Source organism: Symphalangus syndactylus, chromosome 6 (genome assembly GCF_028878055.3).
Source record: "Symphalangus syndactylus isolate Jambi chromosome 6, NHGRI_mSymSyn1-v2.1_pri, whole genome shotgun sequence".
Lineage (NCBI taxonomy): Eukaryota > Metazoa > Chordata > Mammalia > Primates > Hylobatidae > Symphalangus > Symphalangus syndactylus.
In genome coordinates, this window is record NC_072428.2 from 111,077,018 (window position 1) to 111,101,599 (window position 24,582).

Here is a 24,582-nt window from a genome sequence, read left to right on the forward strand (position 1 = left end):
TTTGTTCATATGAAATATCTTTTTGAAATAGCATTCTTAATCATTAATAATTTATTATTACCCTGATGTTTCACTCAAGTATTTATCTTACTTGTAAAAAGTATATGTATATATATTTATATGTATATACATACATACACTACTTGTATGAGTTTAATCAACTTACTAAGTTAATTAATGAGTGTTTGATACTCCTTTTTCTAATTTGGTCCCAAATTTTGGAGGATTCAAAGGAAGCTAATTTCCCCAAAGATAATTGAGTTGACATGATACCATTTTAACTATTTTAAACATATAAGTATTACATTCATGACAGTTTGACTTAATACTATAAAAAGGTAATAAAAGGGATCTGGCCTCACTCTTCAAGAATTTATAACTTTAGATACTGTTAATATGGAGAACATTTCTCACCATAACTTGACGAAGAACTAAATAATTATTTTGCAAGAGAAAGAGAAAATTCCAATTTCCTGGTTCTCACAGTAGAAAGGAGATAACCACAGATTTTTCTTTGTGGGGGAAAGAGGGGAAGATTAATTATTTCTCACTCTGACATAATTCATTTGTAACCCAAGAGGCTGTCTCATTCTTCCTGCTGCCTAACTCTCTTATTCAGGTGTCTTCTGGTATCTGTAACAGGAAAGGGAAATCCACTTATATTCAATGAAAAGAAAGAGGAAATGTGATCATTAAAAAAATTAGTTTCTTATAAAAAGTGGCATTTACATCAACAACTTCACAGAAAACTAATTTATGGTGCTGACCAATGGATTTTTAACTAATATCTGATTTTTTAAATAAATGACTAAGTATAAGGCTGTTCATAGTAATACTACATTATAATTTGTTTTCCATAACTTATGCTGATATTTTGTGTTCTCAGCTCTTCCCATCTACTACTCCTGGGATTCAGTCACTGATGCATGAATTTTATGATATGGCAAATCCTGTGGGAAATCCTGGCTCAGTCCTGACCCAATACTGGTCTCTTTTAAATGTATTTGAACAATTTCAGTTCATGAATAAAAAGACACAGCCACATCCACTGGAATGGTAAGACAGCCACAAATTTGAATTGTACAATCCAAAAAATCTCTAGTTTACAGATTGATTTCAAAAGGCTTTGCCTATGTTAAAGCAGGCAGCAACAACAAAAAAGTGTGTCCAAATTTCCAATGCTCTGGAAAATAAATGTCTTTAAACATTGAAACCATAATGATTCTAGTGGTCTTCAAACACTTTAATAAAAATGTATCCAACAGTTTTTTAAACCAACAAGACTTGACTCCACTATAGTGTTTATAATTGAAAGTTTCAATCTAGTTTCCTTCTGTGATATATTTTCTTGAATTGTGAGGGTATCAGACAGAAGTAATTAGGTGAGATGTGTTTTATGAACCATCAGTCAGAGTGGCAGCTTGAGATAGTAAAATTATTTATTTAGAAAGTTTTTGAGGTGTGACATTTTTCTGAGCAAAACCTGTTGAATGTATATACATATGTTCTCTCTTTGTCACAATTGATTCCTATTTTGGTTTTAGAAGGTAGAACTTTGGGGTTTTTCTTTTTTTAGAAGGTAGAATCTCAGAGGAAAATATTTGGATAAGATAAAATTTCCCACCTTCACTTCCATTCTAATGAGAGGTAGTAATTAGGGCATAAGAGAGAACTGAGACAGATAAATTTTTACCTCTGCTAGTTAGGGAAAAGGGGCAACACCTAAGGTTTTTTCTGCTTCTCTTTTATATGGGTGGAATTACGGGAGCATTTGACTTTTCTACTGGCAGCAAAACAGAAGTAAACCTAAACCTCCTAGGGAGATGAAAGACTAAATGGCCCTGCCATAATCATTTAAGTCTTTTGCAGTCACCCTGGGCCATGGCTTCGGTTCTATTGACTTACATTTCACTTCTTTCTGCTCAGGATATAGTGAAAACAGTTCTATAAAAACTTTATTTTTATAATTCAAAAATTTGAATAATCATATATTTGAAGAATTCTTAGGACATCTCCCAGGATCAGAATTCACTTTAATTGCCACAGCTTTAAGAAGCTGGTTTTATTTCCTCAATACCTGGAAGTAGTAGGCCCAGCAGAAGGTTTTGTTTATGTGTTTGAAAATTAGGTTTTAAATAACATACTTCAGAGACACTTTGTTTGTACTCTACACTCACTCAAATAATCTAAGACTGTCTCATTTATTATAGATGGGTGAAAAACAGACTTGATTTCCACAGGAAGCTATTTCAAAGTTTTTTTTTTTTTTTTTTTTTTTAACTTTGAGGAAGTTCCTTGAAGATACTCAAACTTTGGAAAGTTTGTTCCCAAGCAAATTTTTCTGAAGCTCCACGTATGTTGTAAGGTTAAGCAGTGTTCTGATCTTAAATTTAGAAGATTGAAGTCTCTTCCAATAAGAAAATTTACTAATGGTCAGTGTTGAGTATAGTTGGAAAGAGTGAGGACTTTTTTGAATCATAGAGACTATATTCAAAAATCTCAACTTTAGAATTTGTGAAGACAGGTTTGAACCCCCCTGAGACTCAGTTTTCTTATCTGCAAAATATACTTTATACTATGAACTATATATATTTCAGTATGACTACATAAAATAACTTTCGTTTGCTACATAGCATCTGATACGCTGTAGCACAGGTAGATAGTAAATATCAGTATACTTTCCATGTTTCTATTCAATGATCATTTTAGTTTCTATAGTGGGGATAATATTTTTCTTTTTTAATGGGAAAAGCAAGACAAGTTTGAAATATTTAATAGTGAGACAAGTAAACCTTACTATGTTTGTCAACAAGCAGTTAGTATATTGCTAATTTCATTTGCATTCAAGAAAAAAATGCCCAAATCTAATTATCTTCAAGATTACCAGTGAATGTGTATATATTTAATTATCATTCATGCCATATTGCAATGAGGATGCATGTTATATACATGTTCCAGATGAGAAAATGAAGTGCTAGTAAGATGGGTTGTTTGCTCAGGTTACAAAGCTAATAGAAATAGAGTTGGAACTAGGACCCTGGCCTTCTCATCCATGGTCCAGTGCTTTGGTCCAGGGCTCATTCATGGTCCAGTACATCACACAGACAGGGAGGCCATCATTGTCCTTATCTTCTCAATGGTTACCACAGTTTTTTTCTATAGAAAATGTCAACTTGATGGATGTACATTACCTGTGTTCAATGACTTCATCTTTCCTTTTAAGGAAAGATCATTCTCTTGTAGCAACGAGGTGAGAAAGTCAGGAAAGCATGACAATACTAGGTAATAGTAACATATTTTTCCTGAGGCTCAAGATCCAGAGATCTCAACAGAATTAGTGTAAATCTGAACAGAATGAAAATCTTAAAATCAAAGTGGTGCACCATGTGCTAATTTTACCTTCCTAGAAATACAGTTGCATTGTACATTGCTCTAAGGAAATGCTTTCAATGAAAATCCACGTGGATTTGAAACAATGTATTCACAAAATTATGTAGAAAATCACTGCAAGATGCCTTTACATACAGAGTGTCTCATTCCATTAAGATAGTAACCTTTCCAAACTTCAGTTTCTGTGCATTTCAGGGTTGTGTCTTTGGTAAAAGTCACCTGGAATAAACAGTTTTTTAAAATAAAACTGCAAAAAATTATCATGGCTCCCAACATTAGCAATAATTTTAATTCCTTGATGCTTTTAAATTTCCTAGCTGATGTTTATATTTGGAGCTGAATATGTCTTATTCATCTCTTCTCCATGACAGTACCCAGCACAATATCTGGGACAATACATATTTCTAAAATGTTATTTAACAAAGAAAATTGTATTTAACTCTCATAGCATCCCTGTGAAGTAAGGTAAACATTGTTATCTCCATTACGCTGGGGTGGAAATGGAGATTTGCACCAGCACAGGAAAGTCTTTTCAGGGGCCTGCAGACGATCCTGCCTGCTGTTCTTTATCATCAGGACCAGCAATTTTTCTGTCTGCAATTTAAATTATTTTGGTCCCAAATTTGAGGATTTAAAGGGCAATCTGGCCAAGTAGTTATACAACAGAGAAAATTAGGTGAACACACCAGAATTTAACTAACCCTTACTATTCACTACTGTTAATTAGAGTTTAAGGGTAGAAGACTTGGCAAGACGTAGGTCATTTTCTGCATGGTATACTTATATTTCTTCAGTTAAATGTATGTTCTTCTCAGGCTGTGCCTCGGTGATTCCAAGATTTTTTGCTTCAAAACAGTGTAAATACAGCCAAACAGATTTCCAATAAGAATGTGTATTCTTGAATCACTTCTATTGGACCCAAGCTATCTGAGATTCCTCAGATTTGGACTGAGAGTGACTTTTTACCCTGGTTTTCTTCAAATGTGCTTCTACTGATTAGGGATGATGAGATTTCCACCTACTTCCTTTGAGGGTAGATTGCCAGTTTTGAGGATTGAAATGCAGAAAGCGTTTTTTGTGTTCATCAAAGTAACTGTGCCCATACAGAAGAAAAGATAGTGTGTTAGATGTAATTTCCATGTGTTTTGTTCATTTCATTAATCCAGAGTTGTTTGGCATTGCATTTGCAGGAATTCTTTCACAGAAGATAAGAACATTGAAAAATCACAAGTGCCATTTGATGCAATAGAAAATAAAAAAGGTAAAAGTATATATATTCTCACTTATTTCAACATAAAAATAAGTATTTCCTGGCAAAAAAACCCACAAAAATATTTAGCTTCATTAGCAATCAAAAATGAAAATTAAATGAGGAAATGCTATTTTCCCTTAAATTTGGAAAGAATTTTCTTAAAATAATGGAGAGGGACTCCAGCAATCCTACTACTGGATATCTATCTGAAGGAAATGAACTCAGTATGTTGAAGAGATATTTGTACTCTGATGTAAACTACAGCACTACACACAATAGCCAAGATATAGAATCAAACTAAGCGTTCATCAGTGAATAAATGGATAAAGAAAATGGGGGTATATATACACAATGGAATACTATTCAGCCACAAAAGAGAAAGAAATCCTGTTGTTTGTTATTTGTCACATAGATAGTCCTGGAGAATGTTAAGTGAAATAAGCCAGACACAAAAAGATAAAAACCCCATAAGCTCACTCATGTGGGATCGAAAAAAGTTGATCTCACAGAAGTAGAGAGGGGTTACCAGTTTTATGTTCTCATAGAGAGTAGAATAGTAGTTATTAGAGGCCAGGGAGGGAAGGAAGGGAAGGAGGTGGCCAGAGATTGGTTATAGTTAGATAGAAGAAAAAATTCTGTTGTTCTATTAAAAAGTGGGATAACTATCGTTAACCAATGTATGTGTTTAAATAGCTGGAAAAGAGGATTTTGAATGATCTCATCACAAAGAAATGATAAATGTTTGAAGTGATAGATATGCTCATTAGCCACATTTAATCATTACACAATGTATACGTGTATCAAAATATTTCACATTATACCCCAGAACTTGTGTCAATTAAAATAAAACTTTAAAAAAGATAGTGGAGAGAGTGTAGGGAAATAAGTATTCTCATAGTGCTGGTGGACGTATAAATTAGAACCACCTCTATTAAGGGGCCATTTAAAATATAAGAAAAGCTTTAAAAATTATTTTTATAGATCAGAAATTTTACTTCTAAATGTTCATTTTAAGGAAATAATATATACAAAATTTAATTACATAAATTATCAACAAATTTAAAAAATAGAGTTCATTACTATTGCAATAAGAGTGGACTGGACACAAATTAAGCTAGAGTCATCAAATAAAATGTTATAAATCCATTCTTCTGTTGTGAAAGAATATTTATGACATGAAAATTGTTTCTGATCTATTGTTAAACCTAACAATTGGCTACCTCACCGTGAAGCTCAGGAAAAATTAATGGTGATTTATATTTTTCCTCTTTGGCTTATCTCTATTTTCTCATTTTTTCATTCCAAAGAACATCTGAGCTTTTTGTTACAAGAAAAAAATATACTTCTAATTTTAAAAAGAAAAAAATGAAAAGAAGTACCCACCTATATGTCTATAATATTTTTTTTTAGTTCAAAGTTGTTCTATTGTGAAACAGGATTTAGCCCAATGCAGTGGTTTTCAGTGTGTGTCCCCCTCTTCCCCAGAATCACCTGGGAAACCTAGCAATTCAGATCTACTCAATCAGAATCTCTGGTGATGAGACCCAGCAATTTGTCTTTTAACAAGCCCTTCAGATGATTCTGAGGCCAGAATTTGAGAATCACTGGTTCAATAGAATGAATCAGTAGGTGCAGTGAAGAGCTGAGAGAAACTGCCTTTCTGTTGCCCACCAGTTTTTTCCTCTATAAATGAATGATTTAAGTACCCTGAGTGTTTATTCATTCATTTGTTTCATAAATATGTATTAAGGAGTTTTTAAAATAAGTATTTGGTTGAATTAAAAAATATAGAGTAAATATTACTGGAACCAACTGGATGGCACTTTTATAATTCTAATGATTTGGGAAATTATAGTCATAGGATATAGAAACGATAAGGAACCTTGGCTGATCAGCTTCAGGCAATAAATGGCATTTAGACCATTCATTTTCTCTCTTAATATTTTTATATTTGAAATAATAATTCTTCTGAGCTTTGAATAAAATAACTTATTTGATTGTAGTTTCCAGTTTTACTTAGAAGTGTTCACTAGTATAATAAAAGTTAAATAAAAAACATGTTTTATTAAGTTATCTAATAGCTAAATGTATATTTTAACATTTTGATTAATAGTTTTTATTTTAAATTTACATTTCTTTTTTTTTTAGCTGCAGTTCCACAAATTAAAAATGAAAATAAAGAAATGCATTGCAGTGATGGTGAGTTGAGATTAAAGTGTTGTAGCAGCATAATCAACAATTAGGGAACAGCCTTACTTTGAAAAAAATCCATCATTTTATTATATGTGGGTATCTTAGGCTGATCATTGTTAAAGTAAATTTTAGAAGTTATTAGATTTCCGATGGAGTCAGTATCTATCACTTTTGCATAAGAACATAAAATATTACATTTTTTTGTTTAAGGACAATGACTTCCAAACCCACTTTGAGGGGCTTTAGGAGTTCTAGGGCATTGCCTTGGAAGCCTTTCAAATGTAAGAGCTTGGCTTATCAGCTTTATACACTGATCTTTAGAGGTCTCACTACCTGGCAGCGATTTCTTTCTCACCAGATTGTTGCTATAATGGTTAGTACTTGAGTAGAATTTTCTTTATAACAGTTGAGAGTTTTAAGCCAATTTTCAATTTTTTAATTCATTTTTTAACCAAGATATAATAGGAGAAAAATAAGTACTTTTAAGTTTGTGTTAACTTTAAATTTAATTTTCTTCATTGTGGTCAGTATTATTATTACAATGGTCTCGCAAATATATCATCTTAGAGAGTCTAATTGATTTTTCCAAAGTCACAGGGTTATTAAATGCCTGAGCTGTATCACAAAACTTGATCTTCAGATTCTCTGTTCAAAGCTCCTGAATTTAGGCCAGGCACAGTGGCATGCACCTATATGCCCAGTGCTTTGGGAGGCCAAGGCAGGGGGATCACTTGAGTCCAGGAGTTCTAGGTTACAGTGTGCTATGGTTGCATCTCTGTACTCCAGCCTGAGTGACATAGCAAGACACTGTCTCTAAAAGAAAAGAAAAAGAAAAACTCCTGAGTTTTCTTAATATTCTATAATATATTGTAGAAAAATTGAGTTCTATATAGCAAGATTTTTCTTGATAATGTATACCTTAAAAATATATATATATGTGTGTGTATGTATTTGTATATATATAGCTGTGTGTATTTGGTGCTAAAAATCAACTTAGAAAATTTAGTTTTCCACAAATAAAAAATCAATTTCCATAAAACATTAAAGCTGAAAAAAAGTATAGATTTAGATTTAGTTTATTATATTATTTATTTATTTATTTATTAGAGATAGGATTTCACTTTGTTGTCCTTGCTGGAGTGCAGTGGAACCATCATAGCTCACTGCAACCTCGACTTCCTGGGCACAAACAATCTTCCTGCCTCAGCCTCCCAAGTAGCTAGGACTACAGGCTTGAGCTACTACATCTGGACAATTTATGCAATTTTGTATCGAAATGAGGTCTTGCTACGTTGCCCGGGCTGGTCTTGAGCTCCTGGCCTCAACTGGCCCTCCCACCTCAGCCTTTCAAAGTACTGGGATTACAGAAATGAGCCACCGTGCCTGGCCTAATTTATTATTAATAGACGTCTTTGAATGTAATACAATCTAATTTTTATCTAAAATACAATTTAATTCATTCATGATGTTTCATCACTATTGTTAAGGTCATGGTAGGCTGAGATGTTATAATAATATAGTTTAATAGAATTAACATATATAGCCAATTAAAGAAAATGGTATTTTAAATAAAGTATTGCTAATAGAGAGCAAAGATAGCAAGTATTACTTATGCCATTCCTTCCCTGCACTCACCACCCAATCTCCTACCCCCAGAAAAATACATGCTACTCCATTCTCCTGGAAAACTGTTGTCTAGGGTATGGTGGGAAAAGGGCTAGTGAGAAAACTGGGAGCAAAATTAGAATGAACCCTTGTTGAAGGTCCACTCTGTGCCAGGCCCAAGGCAAGATGCAACATCCAGAAAGCAACTTCGCCTCTTTGGGCTTCTATTTTCTCATTTGTAAAATGAAAGGTTTGCATTGGTTGATCTCACTTTTTTTTTTTTTTTCCAGTTCCCAGGTAATATGGTGTAGATGATGTGAACATGTTAGATAGGCACTTTAACTTCGTTCATGTTTTTATGCTGATAAAAATCAGTCCTGCCTGGATCTTTAGTAATTAATCTTCCTGCTTTTATGGTATAAAATAAGATTTAAAAATAATGTGAGGATGCCTCAGAGCAGGTGGGATTATCTTTAAGAGTCTAGGCTCTTCTCATGTTCAATATGAGTTGTGATTATTCCTCAAGAGAGCAATCAAATTCTGCGGTTAAAAGAAATCCATTAAAAGCGACCAAAACTTCAAACAGCTTTCCCATATATACTTGCTGAATAGGTTAAGCAGCCTGCTACCACTGTACCTCATGCTGGGTTCTCCGTAGATCTCAGGTAAGCTGGCCTGAGACAAGTTGAGACTGGGATGGGAAAGATGCCAAGCAAACACCAGGTGTTTGTAGGCGGCAACACTGATACTTCAGTGGAAGATGATGTCAGAAGTAAATCAGCTTTCAGACAGGGGTTTAGGAGATAGTGCTCACACCGGAGGTGGAGACTTTCTGATGAAACCAAAAGTAAGCACTTGCTGAAGAGAACGATTGCACATTTATTTCCTGTCATCTAGGGCTGTTTCAGTTTCTAAGGAGGGCAGACCTCACTGAAAACCGTGACCATTAAGTGAAAGTATAAACTGCAGGGAAATTAACTCTCAGAGAATCTTTATAAAAATATATTCTATTAAGTTAAAGCACATCTTCTATGTTTTATTTTGCAAAAAGATCTTCCTCTTTGATATTCACTTTGCTAGTTCTGAGCAGAAAAGTGCAACTGTTTATATTCCCTTTGTGCCTAGGCAATGGTCATTTCCAAAGCACAGCCCATAACTCAACTCCAGCTTGTTTAATGTTATGTTGGGTTTGCAGCCGTTTGAATCAAATCTCATGATTAATAATATCCTGTTTTTATTGTGCTTATCTCAGGGTCTTTAACAGAGAAAATTCTGGAGAAAAAACTTTGATGAAAAAAGAATGTATTATTAATATGTGGTTGGATTTGAATTAAAAACTGTGGTCCTTTACAGAATAACTTCTAATAAAAACAATTTCTGCCTTCATTCTTTTTTATTATAAGAAAATTTCAGGGGCTGTTAGGATCATTGAAATTACAGATGCAGTCCACCTACATCTATCAGCCAGATACTATCTTTGGTTGACCATTAGGTCAAATAACAAGTAAAATTAATGAAGCAGACAGTTTACCCAATTCAATGAGTTATTCGACCAACATTACTAGTTGTTTATTTTTTATTAAGATTTTTTATGAAATAAAATTACAGTATATTTATTGTATTATTGCTGTTCATAATTTATACCCGAATTTGTTTTTCTTCCATAGCCTGAGAAAACTATAGAGTATAGGTCAGAAATACATAGGATTTTCTTTTTCATTTTAATTGTTTTAGTCCATAATGGGAGCTATACAGAGACCTAGTCCCCAGAACTAGAATGATGCATCCATATGGGTTGGTGGCACCCATCGTCATGGATTTGGTGGTGCACCTCCACGTCCATCAAAGAAAAATAAAAATTTTGGTCTCGTTGAAGCACAAAGACTGGGCAAAATGGGCAATGCAGCTGGAGAGCAAGACAAAGAAGGGATTGTGAAATGCCTTGTTTGCCTTATTGGGAGCTTGGACTTGACTCTGGAAATGATGAGAAACCACTAAAGGATGGAAGACAAATCATCAGATTTGATTTTAGGAAAATCAATATTATAGCTATGTAAAAGCAGAGGAAAAAACAACAGTTAATAAAATAATCTCCCTTCTCTAAGTTCAGTTTTATAGCTTTCTGTAGCAAATTCTGTGTTATCTTTTTTGTTGCCATGTTGTTAAATGTCACGGAACATTTTATGAAAGGCAACACCAAGATACTTTAATTTTACTGATTTTTTATAGAATTTTGTATGTTTATCTTTGTTGGCATTTTGTTGACAATTGGAAAGTACTGATGGAATGAAATGCTCCTTGACATTTCTTTGAAGAACACTTTGTTAAGCTTTTGGGTAATTTGTTTATTCTAAAAATTAACATTGAATATAACTTAACAGTAGCTGGTGTATGTGCCTATGAAACTATTTTTTCTTTTTTTCTCACTGAAATAAAGCTGTAAATAATTGGGCTAACATAGAGAAAGATTTTTTTAATGCCTCAGAATCAATGGTATGAAGTAATATTCTAGGTTCTATGACAGGATGGAGCAGAGTATAGTATTTCCTTCTTATACTTTATGGTACTTTCCCAAGAAAGGTGGCCTGGGAATGGAGCAGTTTCAGGATGCCCCTGTTTTTGTGTCCGTTTGGTATAATACTGGAGTTTGCAGTCTTTGCCCCACACTGCCTATAAGATACTGCATCAATCAAGTGGTATTTCAATGACACTCCACATTAAGAAATTTTCCTCATTCCTTGCTGGTCCCCTTCTGCCACCATCCCACAGAGCCATCACTCCCACTTACATAGTTGCTTGATATATGCAGTAAATATCACGAAAATGTTATCAATCCACAGGAGAGACATTTTCCCACCTTGTGTGCCTTTAAACTTTCAAGGGCTGAACAGAAAATACCATCTATATAACACCGACTAAAGTCAACAGCTGTTATATGAGGCAAATTCTACAAAATCTGATGAATTGAAAAGCCAGCTGCAGCCACAAATCACCTATGATCAGGGTACTGATTGGAAAGTCAGCAGGGATCATTGAAGTTGTTCAAAGGAAACAGAAAAAGAAAAACCTAATCATATATTATTTAAAGATATTTACCCACTTCACAGTTGTCTTTGTCATTGCTTTTGTTTTCTTAACAGATAAAAACACACCATGTCATATCAAGCAGATCTTCACACATCCACATTTGGAACTAAATCCTGACTTTCATCCAAAGATCAAAGATTACTACTCTGAAGTCCCATTTGATGTGGTAACAGTGACAATTGGAGTGGAGACTCCTAAGTGTCAGTGCAAGGTGCACCTGTACGAGCAGGCAGGGCCAAGGTATGAGGATGTTGACTGGGGCTGTGTTGAGACACCATACTGGGAAGCAGACATTTGATGCAAACTTTGAAAGTGGTTCAGAAAAGCTGATTCATAAGATCAGTTGAAAGATTGCCAGGGTGTGAACTTTCCCCTTCTCATCTTTTTTTAAAAAGATTGGCAACCTTTGCAGCTCATCTTTGTAACAATATTTTAACAAGAAAGGATCTTGTTATATGAAATATAGAGAAGATCCATTAAGGAAAAATTTTACTTATTGTTGTCTTCATGTTTTAACACTGTTGAAGATGTCAAGTTTTTGAATATTCAGAAATTGATTGCTTAAACCAATTGGTGCACAATTTGTGGACACAGTACCACTAACTTTCCTAACCTCACTGGCTTTTTTTCCTACTGATTCTTTTAAAAGTCAGCAACTCTTTTGTTCATAATTTTAAAAAGAAGATAGAACCTTATTCTGTGCTGTGTCCATAGCAAAGAAGATACTCATTGTTCCATGCTGTAGGGAAAGAAATGTACTTGGAACCCTTGGGAGCCACGTCTAGTAGAAAGAAAGGATTCAAGTCAGGACAACCCAGGTTCCAAACCCTGACTCTTCTATGTGACTTTGAATGATGTGTTTACCAGTTCTAGGTTATGGTCTCTATATTTAAAATGGGGACAATCCTATTGTATTAAATGAGATAATGTGTGACCCTGGCAGGTGGTTAATAAATATTAGTTTCCTTCGCTTTAATTATGGAAGATATAACTTGCCCTAAAAGAACAGTCTTGGCATAGTAAAGTACTGTGAAAGAGATATTTATTTATTTTCATATTTTAGGTTTCTTATGAAATTGTACAGACCTTTCCTGTTATTCAAATAGGTATTTAGTAAATATTGATATATGAGTCAGTTTGGGCTGAATAAATTTCATATTCTATTTCTCTCTCCCTCTTTCTCTCCAGCTTTGCCAGCTACCCTCTGGGCTTAGGAATGAACAAAATCTCAATATTTGTTGTGGATGAATCTCCAGCACATGGTGAGACCCTGATCACGTACAAACTCACCATCTATAGAGAAGACCGCCCAAGTCTGCCCTTGTTTGAGGCCTTCACAGCATGTGGTTTTGTGCAGGTAAGTGAAGTTTACATTTCCACTTGGGTTGAATTGGGAATGATCTGTTAACCTAGCTGAAAAATGCCAAATGAAAATTATTACAAGAAATTGTATGCCTTGAAATCGAAACTGGTCTCATTTCAAAAAAGTGAGAATCCCAGCCAGGTATCTAAGGCACCTCGTTGTGAATGATTTTCTTTTTAGTGTGATGGCTACTCTCTGTGCTCATTGTTTTCAGTGGACTTATTGTGGTTAATGCTCAAAAAAAAAATGTCTGAGGACTCACACTTAGTTGTGAAATCGGTTTCACATTCTCCTTTTAAATTGGGCTATTTTTGTTGGATTTGTCCCTGGATCTACTTTTGAAATTTTAAGCTAGATTTAGTAGAATTTACTTTGAAGAATAAGAGGAAAATTTATGATACTGTTTTACAGAACGGATACTGGATAAATGAAACTAAATTTGCTTGGGATAGTTATATTTCTCATTCACTTCTCATACAGTAATCATTTCGCAAGGCTGTAGTTTCTCTTGTGAGCAACACATACCGTTTTGTAACCTTGTTCATTTGGGAGAAGGGTGAATGTTACCCTAACACTTTTGTTCTATGGTTTTTCCCTATTTTTGCTCTTTTAAGGATCCTATGCATAACTTTGTACATTTCCTCATATCATATACCCCTTGCGACAGGTGATTCCAGGGAAGTAGTAATTGGTATTTTTATCACATATCTACTAATTCACTCAGAAAGTATACTTACAAATATATCATGTCAAATTATATGTTACTGGGAGCTTTGAAGAATAGCTGGTTAGTAAAAGAGAGGTATTGCTGACTGGGCCTTGATAGGTAGTATGGTTACCATGTTTTTTATAAATGTAACAGCCAGGCACAGTAAACACCCCGTCACTGTCTTATCTGTTTCCAAGAGCTTTAAAAATCTCAGGGATTAGTATAATTTTTATTTTTTAAGGAAAACGTATCACTAATTTAAGAATTACCACTAAATCAAATGGAATTTCACATTGGTCTGAAGATTCATTCAAAGAAAGACAAATATGTTATTCTCAAAGATATTAACAAGCATAATTAAAAAAGAGTAGAATCGAGTTCCATGGTCAAAGAAACCCATTGGTTGATGAAGCAATAAGCTAAACAAAGTTAAGTAGATGTCTTTACTATAGGACTTCCCTGAACCTCTAATATACTAATTTAAATGGTAGTTCATTTATAGTATGGAAAATATATAGTATGTTTCATTTCCAAATTTATTTGATATGGTTTTAATAGAATAGCTATTAATTATTTTTGTGGGACAGATTTGAGGAAACACTGGTGTACACTATGGAGAAGACTTTAAAATATGTTCCTCTCAGGTTTTGACCTTTCAATTTGCTTTATTTGGATTGCTGTCTCAACTTGCTTCCGAATTGAAGAACAAATAATATAGCCACACCAAAAATGTTTTAAAAAATAAAAACTTAGAGGGAGGTGTGCTTTTGTATATTTGTGTATATTTATGTGTGTATAATTATTTCTAAACTAAATATTCTTACCATTTTTGGTGGAGCATTTTTTTCATACATTGCTGGGAGAAGTGTGAAATGTTTGACCACTTTGGAGAACTTTGGCAGTATCCACTAAAGCTAGATATATATAAATGATTCAGCAGTCCTTCTAGCTATACACCTAAGATAAATGAAGTCATATGCCCATAAAAAGACACACATACACAAAATCTTCATACTGGTTTTATTCATAGTAGCTAAAAGTTGAAAATAATTCAGTGAGAAAGGAAACAAATCCAATATTATACTATTGGGGCATTAAAAATAAATGAAGTATGGATACACACAAATATGAAAGAATCTTCAAAACCTTACATTCATAAAAACAAGCCAGACATCAATAATGAATGCTAGCAAGGATGTGGAGAAAAGAGAACCCTTGTACTCTGTGGGAAATTAAACCAGTACAGCCACTGTGGAGAACAGTATCGAGGTTTCTCAAAAATCTAAAAATACAAATACTATATAATCCAGCAATCCCACTACTGAGTATATTTCCAAAATAAAGGAAATCAGTATAATGAAGAGCTATCTGCATTCCCATGTTCACTGCAGCATTATTCACAATAGCCAAGATATGGAATCAACCTAAGTGTCCATCAATGGATGAATGCATAAAGAAAATGTGGTACATATATACAATGGTGTATTACTCAGCCATAAAAATGATATCTTGCCATTTGCAACAGCATGGATGGAACTGGAAGATATTAAGTGAAATAAGTCAGGAACAAAAAGACAAATATCACATGTTCTCAGTCATATGTGGGAGCCAAAGACAAGTGGATATCATGGAGATAAAGAGTAGAATGCTGGTTAACCATAGGCTGAGTAGGGCAGTGGAGGGGCTGAGATGAAGAGTGGATGTTAATGGGCACAAAACACCAATAGAAGGAATAAGGTCTAATGTTCAATAGTATAACAGTGCAACTGTAGTTAGCAGTAATTCATGACATATTTCAAAACAACTAGAAGAATGGAATTGGAATGTTCCTAACACAAATGACAAATACTTGAGGTGATAGATATCCCAATTACCCTGATTTGATCATTACACATTGTATACTTATATCAAAATATCACATGTATCCCATAAATATATACAACTATTATGTATGCACAACAATTAAAAACAAAAAAAAATAAAAGAAGCCAGATATATAAAGAAATACTGTATTTCACTTATATGAATTTCAAGAATAAGCAAAACTAATCTATGTTTATAGAAGTCAGAACAGCAGTTACTAGAAGGTGTAGGTACAACTAAGCATGAGGGAACTTTTTGGGCAAATGTCCTATATCTTAATCTGGGTGGTGGTTACATGTATGACTAGGTGCTATATAGATAGATACAAATTTAATTAACTGTGCATTTAAGATTTTTGCAATCTACTGTTTAAAATTATACAATATATCAACTATACATGTGTATTTGTGCATATATATATATAAATTATGTATACTGCATATAAATTATACCTCAATAAATTAAGAAAAAGATTGGTGGGAAAGTTATGTATTCCTTTCTTCCATGACACGTTTCTCCAATGTTGTATTGATCAGAAACAAATTAATTATCATGCCATTACCTTAAAGAATAGATTATGTCAGGAAAATGTTACTATAATATCAAGAAAAGTATTAGAAAATTCTTGTGGGATGAATCCTACAGACGATTGCAGAAAAGTATGTTGGTAATTTATAAGAATCCTTTCCACAAGGTCTTAATTTACAGTTTATGTGCGGTCCCACCGTAAGTATTATATTTTATAACATGGAAAACTATCTGATAAACACTAGTACTTTTTAGAAAGTGTCAAATGAGTGAACAGAAAAATGTGGCATGAATAATGTGGGCTGCTTTAGGTACTTTACTAGGCACAAGTGGCTTCATGAGCTGGGGGAAGTCAACAGCAGGGGTAAAATTTTCTCACCATAGATTTCACTTAAAATTCTAGCCCATAGACTTTTCTATTATTTCTCTTTTATATTTAATCTCATTAGTGTCTTTAGGTTTCAAATTAATAGCTAAGTGGATATACATCATGAGACTTACAAGTTTTTACTTTTCCAAGCTGTTCTTTTTTTTCCCTTTTCTGTCAACAACCACAGTGTCCTCACTATATTTGTAGGGCTGAAATCTAGAGTCCAACTATTGCAGATTAAATGGCAAGCTGTTACATTTGAATCCCCAAAGCCTATGCAGGGAAATCTAAAGGAAAACGGACTAAACTTTTATTATATCTTATTTATAGGTCAAAAGGAAAAATTATAATTTCTCCCTACATTTCAAATTAGATTTTGGCCTAATGAACCCCATTATTAAATTTTAAATAAACATTGTCTTAATGTATTTGTGCTGCTCTAACAAAATACTTGAGACTAGGTAGTTTATAAAGAACAGAAATTTATTTCCTTTAGTTGTGGAGGCTGGGAAGTCCAAAATCAAAGCACTGGCCTTTGGTGTCTGGTGAGGTTCTTCATGCTGTATCCTCACATGGTGGAAGGGGGAAATGAGCAAAAAGGGAAAATTCTATGTCCTCACATGGGGAAAGATGCAAAGGCCAGCAAAAGGGTCTAAAGTAGTTACCTCCAGCACTTTTATAAGGCACTAATCCATTTATGAGAGTGGAACTCTCATGATTTAATCACATCCTAAAAATCTTAATACCATCACAATGGGGATTAAGTTTCAACACATGAATTTTGGGGACATTAAAAATACAGCAAACTTAAAAGGCCATCCACTTCCAAATAACCAAAGAAGAAGAAGAAACCAATTTAAGATTAATCAAGCCTCGTAATTTCTCCTTCCCCTATTCTTTTACCTGCTGAGCATCAACTCTGAATGTTACCATTTTGCCAAAAGACTAATATGGCAGAGTAAGCAAAGACAAAGCATACCACTCAATTAAAAAATCAATTACAGTAACATTTTGATAAATAGTAAGATAATTTGAATAATTTATTAATAGACATTTTATCAAACATTGTTAAGTACCTACTTAGCCATAATGAACTATTTGAGTTTAATGTCTATATTTTAATTATTCTTATTGCTAATTAGAATTTGTATATGATTGTCCCAGAGACAGCTCTGAGTTTAATTAGCTCTTAGTTTAGTTATTACCAGTGAAGGAGAAAGAGTTAATTTACATAACATATAACCAGATTGGGATTAGAGTTTCTCAATCTCAGCACTATTGACATTTGAAGCTGGATATTTCTTTGTTCCGGGGAAGTTATTCTCCTTATTGCTGGATGTGTAGCAGCACTCTTGGCCTCTATCCACTAGATTCCTATAGCAACCCCCTCCCCAAGATGTGTCAACCAAAAATGTCTTCAGACATTGCCAAATGTCTGTTGAGGGACAAAGTCAACCCTGATTGAGAACCACTGGTTTAGACAAATGGGTTTCTGTATTTCTACTGTCCTATGTGTTTACTAGGAGTGTGAATAATTTACAAGTAATCCTTCAATGTCGTATGTTGTAGAATCATTCTTATCTTTCATCTTTGTATTTTAAATCATTTCTGTAGACAGTGATACTATTCTGACAGCTCTTTATTCTGTTCATTAATCTGCCTTCTTTTCTGTCCAATGTAATTATTACAATCAAAAATATGCATTCAATTGCAGAAAAGATTGTTAATGAAACTTAAAACATCATATAATGAGTCTGTTATTTCATTTTGATTTACCCATGAACAGTATAATGTTTTGCTGTTAGGAAGAAAGATTTAGAAAGTAATAAACTGTTATTGTGGCTAAATATGTCATATTTAGGAATTAATAAAATATACTTATGTTATAATAAAATTGCTATACACATAGGGGAACATTTCTTTTAATACCCCTTTCCAAATCAAAAATTTTTGACATGGGGAACAATATAATATTCACACAAGTTGATTTGTATAGATGATCTATGGTGCCATATACATTTTGCCCTCAAAATGTTGCACCAGAATAGGATCATAAATAAAAGCTACAGAAAGGTTATATATAGGAGAAGCCTGGAAACTACATTTCACAGATCTGTTTGAAACAGATAATACCAAGAAAGGAGAAAATAGGATTTAAAAAATTCTCCAGCATTTAGCTACACATTTGAAACTGGCATTTGATGACTTAGATTTAAAAAATCAATTAGCCATCTAGATTCTGAAATATTAAATGATGTGTGAATGACTTCAGTTACGATATTTTGAAATGGTTTAGAACTCTCTCATTTATTTTTGTACCCTTCCAACACCATAGAGGGCTATTATAAAATAGCTCAAGTGATAGTTATCTAATAGCAAATATCCATAATAAGAGAATAGGGAGTGTGTTTATCAGTAATGATTTAATAAAAACCTATTAGTTTCCAAATTTGTACTGTCAATTAAATACCTATTTTCATGGTTATTAGTTACCTTGCCTACTTCAATTTACCAGAGGAATATGATTTAATTTTTTAACAATACAATATGTGCTATAGTGAAATGCTCTCCAGTAGTAACACTTATTAAGTACATGCTATGCACTTTATTCTGAGAAATATGCTATGTGCTATAGGGGAATACAATAGCAGCAACAGCAGCAGCCGAGGTAATAGGTGTAGTAGCAATGCAGCATTTGTAGAACTTTTGTTATGTGCCAGGCATTATGTTAGGCACTTTACCTTCTTGCCTTATTTAATGTTTACCCCAACCTTGAACATAGGTGATTTTTAATCCTCCTCTTATTTTTTAACATATGGAGAAACTAAGGCTTTAGAAAGGTTAGAAATCTTGTCAACCCTTTCTATGAAATAGATCATTAGTAAAGGTGGGGTTTAAATATAGATCTTGCTGACTTCAAATTGAGGAAGAAAGACAGAGAACAACAAAAGAAATAGGAGCCAATAATACTGAAGATGCCGGACAGGAAGAACTTGTTGGGAATTGGGGAAGAGAGATGAGAAGAACTGATTGGGAGTTAGAAATGAGATTGAGTGAACTGGGCTGCCCCATAGATTGTATTCCTGACATTTGTGGGTCCTAGTCACTTTTCCCTTTGTGGACCCTTTGTTCCAACAAACAAATATTACATTTTACAATAGTGTTGATATAAAGGCAAATGTATTTATATTACAGATGTAGACTATCTTCTCTGACTGAAAAGTTTTTTTTTCCGCCCTCTAAAGAAAATAAAAATTTGGGGGCCCCTAAAAATATCATATGCTGTATGCACTGTGGCTGCTGTGCCTAATAGAGAAGTTGGTTCTACTCTTCCGTTTCACTCTAAGAGATCTTTAGCAGTGGCACCTACTTCAATATCAAATGACCTGGGCTGTCGGCATTCTTTCAAGTCTTGTTAAGTGCCCTTGATTTAAATGCATAACCTTTGCAGGTATTTCAGATTCTTTGTCCATGGACTGAGCCATCCTTTACCAGTGAGTCATCCTTTACCATCATTTACCAAGAGCCCACAAAGCACCTAGGGAAGCGAAATGTTATTTTCATGAGCAGCAGGTGCACGGAGACATTTTGAATGCATAGACCTCCCCAGTGGCCAGGAAGCATTTGCATACATCCAAGGCTTGGAGGTTTTGTTTAACATTCAGTTTTCTTATAAAGCAAGCGAAGATCAGAGTGGCATGTTCTTTCAATCATGATCTGTTTCAGCACTTATATAAATTATCTTTTGTGTTGATGAAAAAGAGTCATGTTAAACACTCACCTCGTGAGGTCATGCCACTTATGATCAGATAGATTACCATTTACATAAAAACTTTTGCTCAGCACATTTGTTTTGCATGTTTCTCCAACTCACATCTGCTTCCTCTGCTAGAAGAAGCAAACTTTTGCTACCCAGCAGAGCAGCAGAGCCAATACAATGTGCAGGAGAATTAGGTCTTCCTAGCTTCTGACAGCATCCAGAGAAGTTTCTCTAAGTACTGCCTTCTGCAGTATTCCCTCATTGTTGCTTCAAGTTTATGTTTTGACATTCTAAGAATTTGTCTTCTGATTTCTGAACTGGACACAGAAATAGAAAGGAACCCTGAGAGGTTTTTTCCTAAAATATTCTGCTTGAGTAGCTAGATTTCCAATGTGACATTTGAAACTTTGAAACAGGTTGTGGCTAAAACAGAAGTAGAGGGAACCTCTTTTTGATAATGCCAGTCCCTGATGCCCACAGCTTTATAAGCTTTAATTGCTCCAAAATTTTATCTTTTATCTATCTTTCTTCACTTCCTTCCCCATTTCTCAAGCCAAACTAACTCAAGCAAAGGTATATACCAGCATAGTGAGGATGGAGGTGAAAGAAGAGATCTTAGATACGAAGTATTTTGTTTTCATAATTTCAGCTTTTATTTTAGATTCAGGGGGTACCTGTGCAGGTTTGTTGCATGAGTGTGTTGTATGATGCTGAGGTTTGGGGTACAATTGAACCCACCATCCAGGTAATAAGCATAGTCCCAAAGAGGTAGTTTTTCAACCCTTGCTTCCCTCCCTTTCTCCCCCATCTAGTATTGTCTATCATTGCCGTCTTCATGTCCATGTATGCGCAATGTTTATCTCCCACTTATAAGTGAGAACGTGTGGTATTTGGTTTTTTTGTTCCTGCATCAATTCCCTTAGGATGATGACCTCCAGCTGCATCCATGTTGCTGCAAAGGACATGATTTCTTTCTTTTTTATGGCTGTGTAGTATTCCACATGGTGTATATGTACTACATTTTCTTTATCCGTTTCACTGTGGATGTGCATCTAGGTTGATTCCATGTCTTTGCTATTGTGAATAGCACTGCGATGAACATACAAGTGCATGTGTCTTTTTGGTAGAATGATTTTTCTTTTGGATATATACTTAGTAATGGTATTGTTGGGTCAATTGGTAATTTTGTTTTAAGGTCTTTAAGAAATCTCCAAACTGTCTTCCACAGTGGCTGAGCGAATTTACATTCCCCACCAACAGCATAAGTATTTCCTTTTCTCTGCAGCCTCAGGTTGGGCATTTTTATAAGTGCTTTTCCCATAGCCAAACCAAGTCTAAAACATAATTATTATTATTATTATTATTATTATTATTATTATTATTTGAGATGGAGTCTCGCTCTGTCACCCAGGCTGGAGTGCAATGGCACAGTCTTGGCTCACTGCAACCTCCACCTCCCGGGGTCAAGTGATTCTCCTGCTTCAGCCTCTGGAGTAGCTGGGATTACAGGCACCTGCCACCACACCTGGCTAATTTTTGTGATTTTAGTAGAGCTGGGCTTGGCCATGTTGGCCAGGCTGGTCTCAAACTCCTGATTTTGTGATCTGCCCACCTCGGCCTCCCAAAGTGCTGAGATTACAGGCGTAAGCCAGTGGCCGGCCGATGTATTTTTTTTTTAAGGATATTTTTGGCTTTATCAAACAAAGTTTGGCTCTATATAGGATAAGTTAAAGCAAATGATTCCTCTAGGCCAGCGGTTCTTAACATTTTGGAGGAGGCAATGTGCCCCTTAGAATATCTGATGAAAGTTTTGACCCCTCATCTCAAGAAATAATGTACATATATATGCCCAATGTCATACAATGTCAGAGGTATGAAAAGTGCCAGGTAAAAATTCCTATCCTAGTAACTCACAATCTGAAGCAGAGTATTACTAGCAGTGACACACATAATAAGGACAGTTTCATTTCTGGCATAAAATATACATGATTATAATTCAATTTATTGAGCACCTGCTTTGTTCCAGCAACTGCACCATTTATACACATTGTTTCATTTGTAGTTTTAAGGATAAGGAAATTAGTGTATATTTAACAATATAACATTTTGGAATTGTGTGCTTTTTTCAACGATCTGTATTAGCACAAAGAATCAGCAATTGATATATTTCTCAAAGCAAATTGCCACCAAATCTAATTTTTGCCTTAGAAATAAATATCTGTAAAGGGCTACTAGCCCTTGCTTTCTTTTTACAGGCTCAAAAAGTGGTTATGAGATGTATGTAGTGGTTCTGAAAACCCAGAGAAATTGAACAGTATATCATTTGGACTATTTATATTGTTCTTATTGGTCAAAGCCATTGGTGTGCTTTCTTTCAGCAGGCTATAACAAATTGTTTTTTGTTCAAAGAAAGGTTGGCCCAATGTTTCAATTAGGTAATGCTGAGAAAATTTCCACATGCATTTGACTAACTGTGACATTTCCTTCAATAGGCATGTGTTGTAGAAACAAGACTGGGGGATGGAGTATTCCTTGCAGATGGTTCCACTGATTGCAGAACTAACTACAGGCTGGTTTGATATATGTTCCCTGAAGACAGAATTAGGACACTTTACCACCTGACATATTTAACTTCTTTTGAAAATGATGCTAATTTGTCTTTTTTTTCTTTTTCACCCACACACTTTTATAGGCAGGACTGATGAGTTTACAACATTGAGCATGACCTCATTCTTCAAAGCAGAGCAGGCCCCTACCCAGTGCCCTTCAGCTCTCAGGACCTCATTCTTTAGCAATGTGGTACAGACGTTCACTGTGTTTGCTGAGTTTTTACCTCCTCCACATCCCCCAGCTCCCCACCCCTCCACATGCCTGAAGATGATCTTTCCAGACCTAATGATTTGGAAAATAAATATTACATGTGGGCTTCTTGACCTGACAAATTATTTTAAAATTAAATTCTTGATAAAGTTAAGAGACCCAGGTTTCAAAGGTTTAAGAAATAACAGGGAGGGAGAAATTTTCTTTCAGTGAAATAATCCTTCCTAAATACTTTGATCAAAATACTATTTATATTGTCTAGATTTGAGTCACAGCTCAATCCTTACTTGTCAGAGACCTTGGACAATTTCTCATCTGTCTTATATGGATAGTGATGATACTGATGCTCTAAGGGAGTTTTGAGGAAAAATTGAGTTAATATTGTGAAGATCTTGGAACAGTGCCTGGGCACATAAAGAGTCCAGTCTCCATGTTTGCAAAATATATATTTTAAAAGAGATAGATAAATAAAATATGTCTTCAGACTGGCATAAGAGGAAAGTTTAAAACATCAAATTTTATTTTTCCATTGAAGTCTAGTAAAATGTATTGGAGATTTTCAAATTTCTTATATTTAAATTTAGATTTAATAAGATGCAAAAATATGAAGGACTTTGCAGCATGAATCACCTGTGCTAAATTATACAGTACATTTTTTTAATGAATGTGATTATAAACATTTCAGAATTGAATCTAAATTTTGCCTTAAACATGTATTTTAATTTTGACAGTTGCATGATTAATGGTGAATTTCATCTTATTAGCAGTCTCAGCTGAGAGACTAGGAATTCAAGAATTATTTAACAATAAGAGAGAAAATATTTCTTTGCTAAACTGGAAACATCTTTCAGATTTCATTTGGTAGATTCTATTAAGGATAAGGATGAGGGGATCAATGTTCTCTGTGCTGTTTTAATAAATTAGTAGCAAAGGATAAAGATAGTACCTATGTTTTATCAGGAATGAGGCATAACCGTAATGTAATTTAATTATTTTGTGTCCATAATCTCTAAAAAATACTATTATTCTAGAAGACTATAAACTTGTTCATATATTATAATAAACTAAATGAGAAAATGAGTCTTAGCCTACATAATTTCAACCAAAACTGCTAAACTCTTCCTCACTTTTTTGAAATCAGATTTCATTCCAAATGACTTTTAGATATTTCCCAAATGCTAATACGTCTTCACAGATTAGAGTATTGTCCCTCCTGAGAACATTTAGATGCACTGCATCTGATAATTATTTAGCACGTATTGTGTGTTAGGTTCTATTCCAATTGCTTTCCACTTATTCACTCAATTCTCAAAACTAAACCAAACACTTAAAAGGTAAATACTTTAATAATTCCCATTTCACAGATGGAGAAATAGAGGCACAAAGAACTTGCCAAGGTCACATAGCTTGTAAGTAGCAGAAACCATTTTTGAACCCGGACATCCTGGTTCCAGAGCACTGCTAATTACAAGCTATGAGCCACTCTATGACATACTAAAACAAGATTGTTAAGGTAAGTACAGTTGACCATTGCATAACACAGGATTCAATTACATGGGTGTAGTTATAAGCGGATTTTAAAAAATAAATATATTGAAAAATTTTTTGAAGATTTTGTGACAATTTGAAAAAACTCACAAAC

General features: G+C 34.2%; 1 protein-coding gene across 1 annotated transcript in view; it reads left to right on the forward strand.

The window, feature by feature from the left end:
• CPED1 (cadherin like and PC-esterase domain containing 1) overlaps positions 1–24,582 on the forward strand; it is a 314,315-nt gene that overhangs the window by 142,964 nt on the left and 146,769 nt on the right. The window contains exons 12-16 of the mRNA XM_055283806.1: positions 887–1,056; positions 4,581–4,651; positions 6,791–6,841; positions 11,581–11,767; positions 12,716–12,884. Coding sequence (XP_055139781.1) covers positions 887–1,056; positions 4,581–4,651; positions 6,791–6,841; positions 11,581–11,767; positions 12,716–12,884 — 648 coding nt within the window. The remainder of the gene's footprint in view (positions 1–886; positions 1,057–4,580; positions 4,652–6,790; positions 6,842–11,580; positions 11,768–12,715; positions 12,885–24,582) is intronic.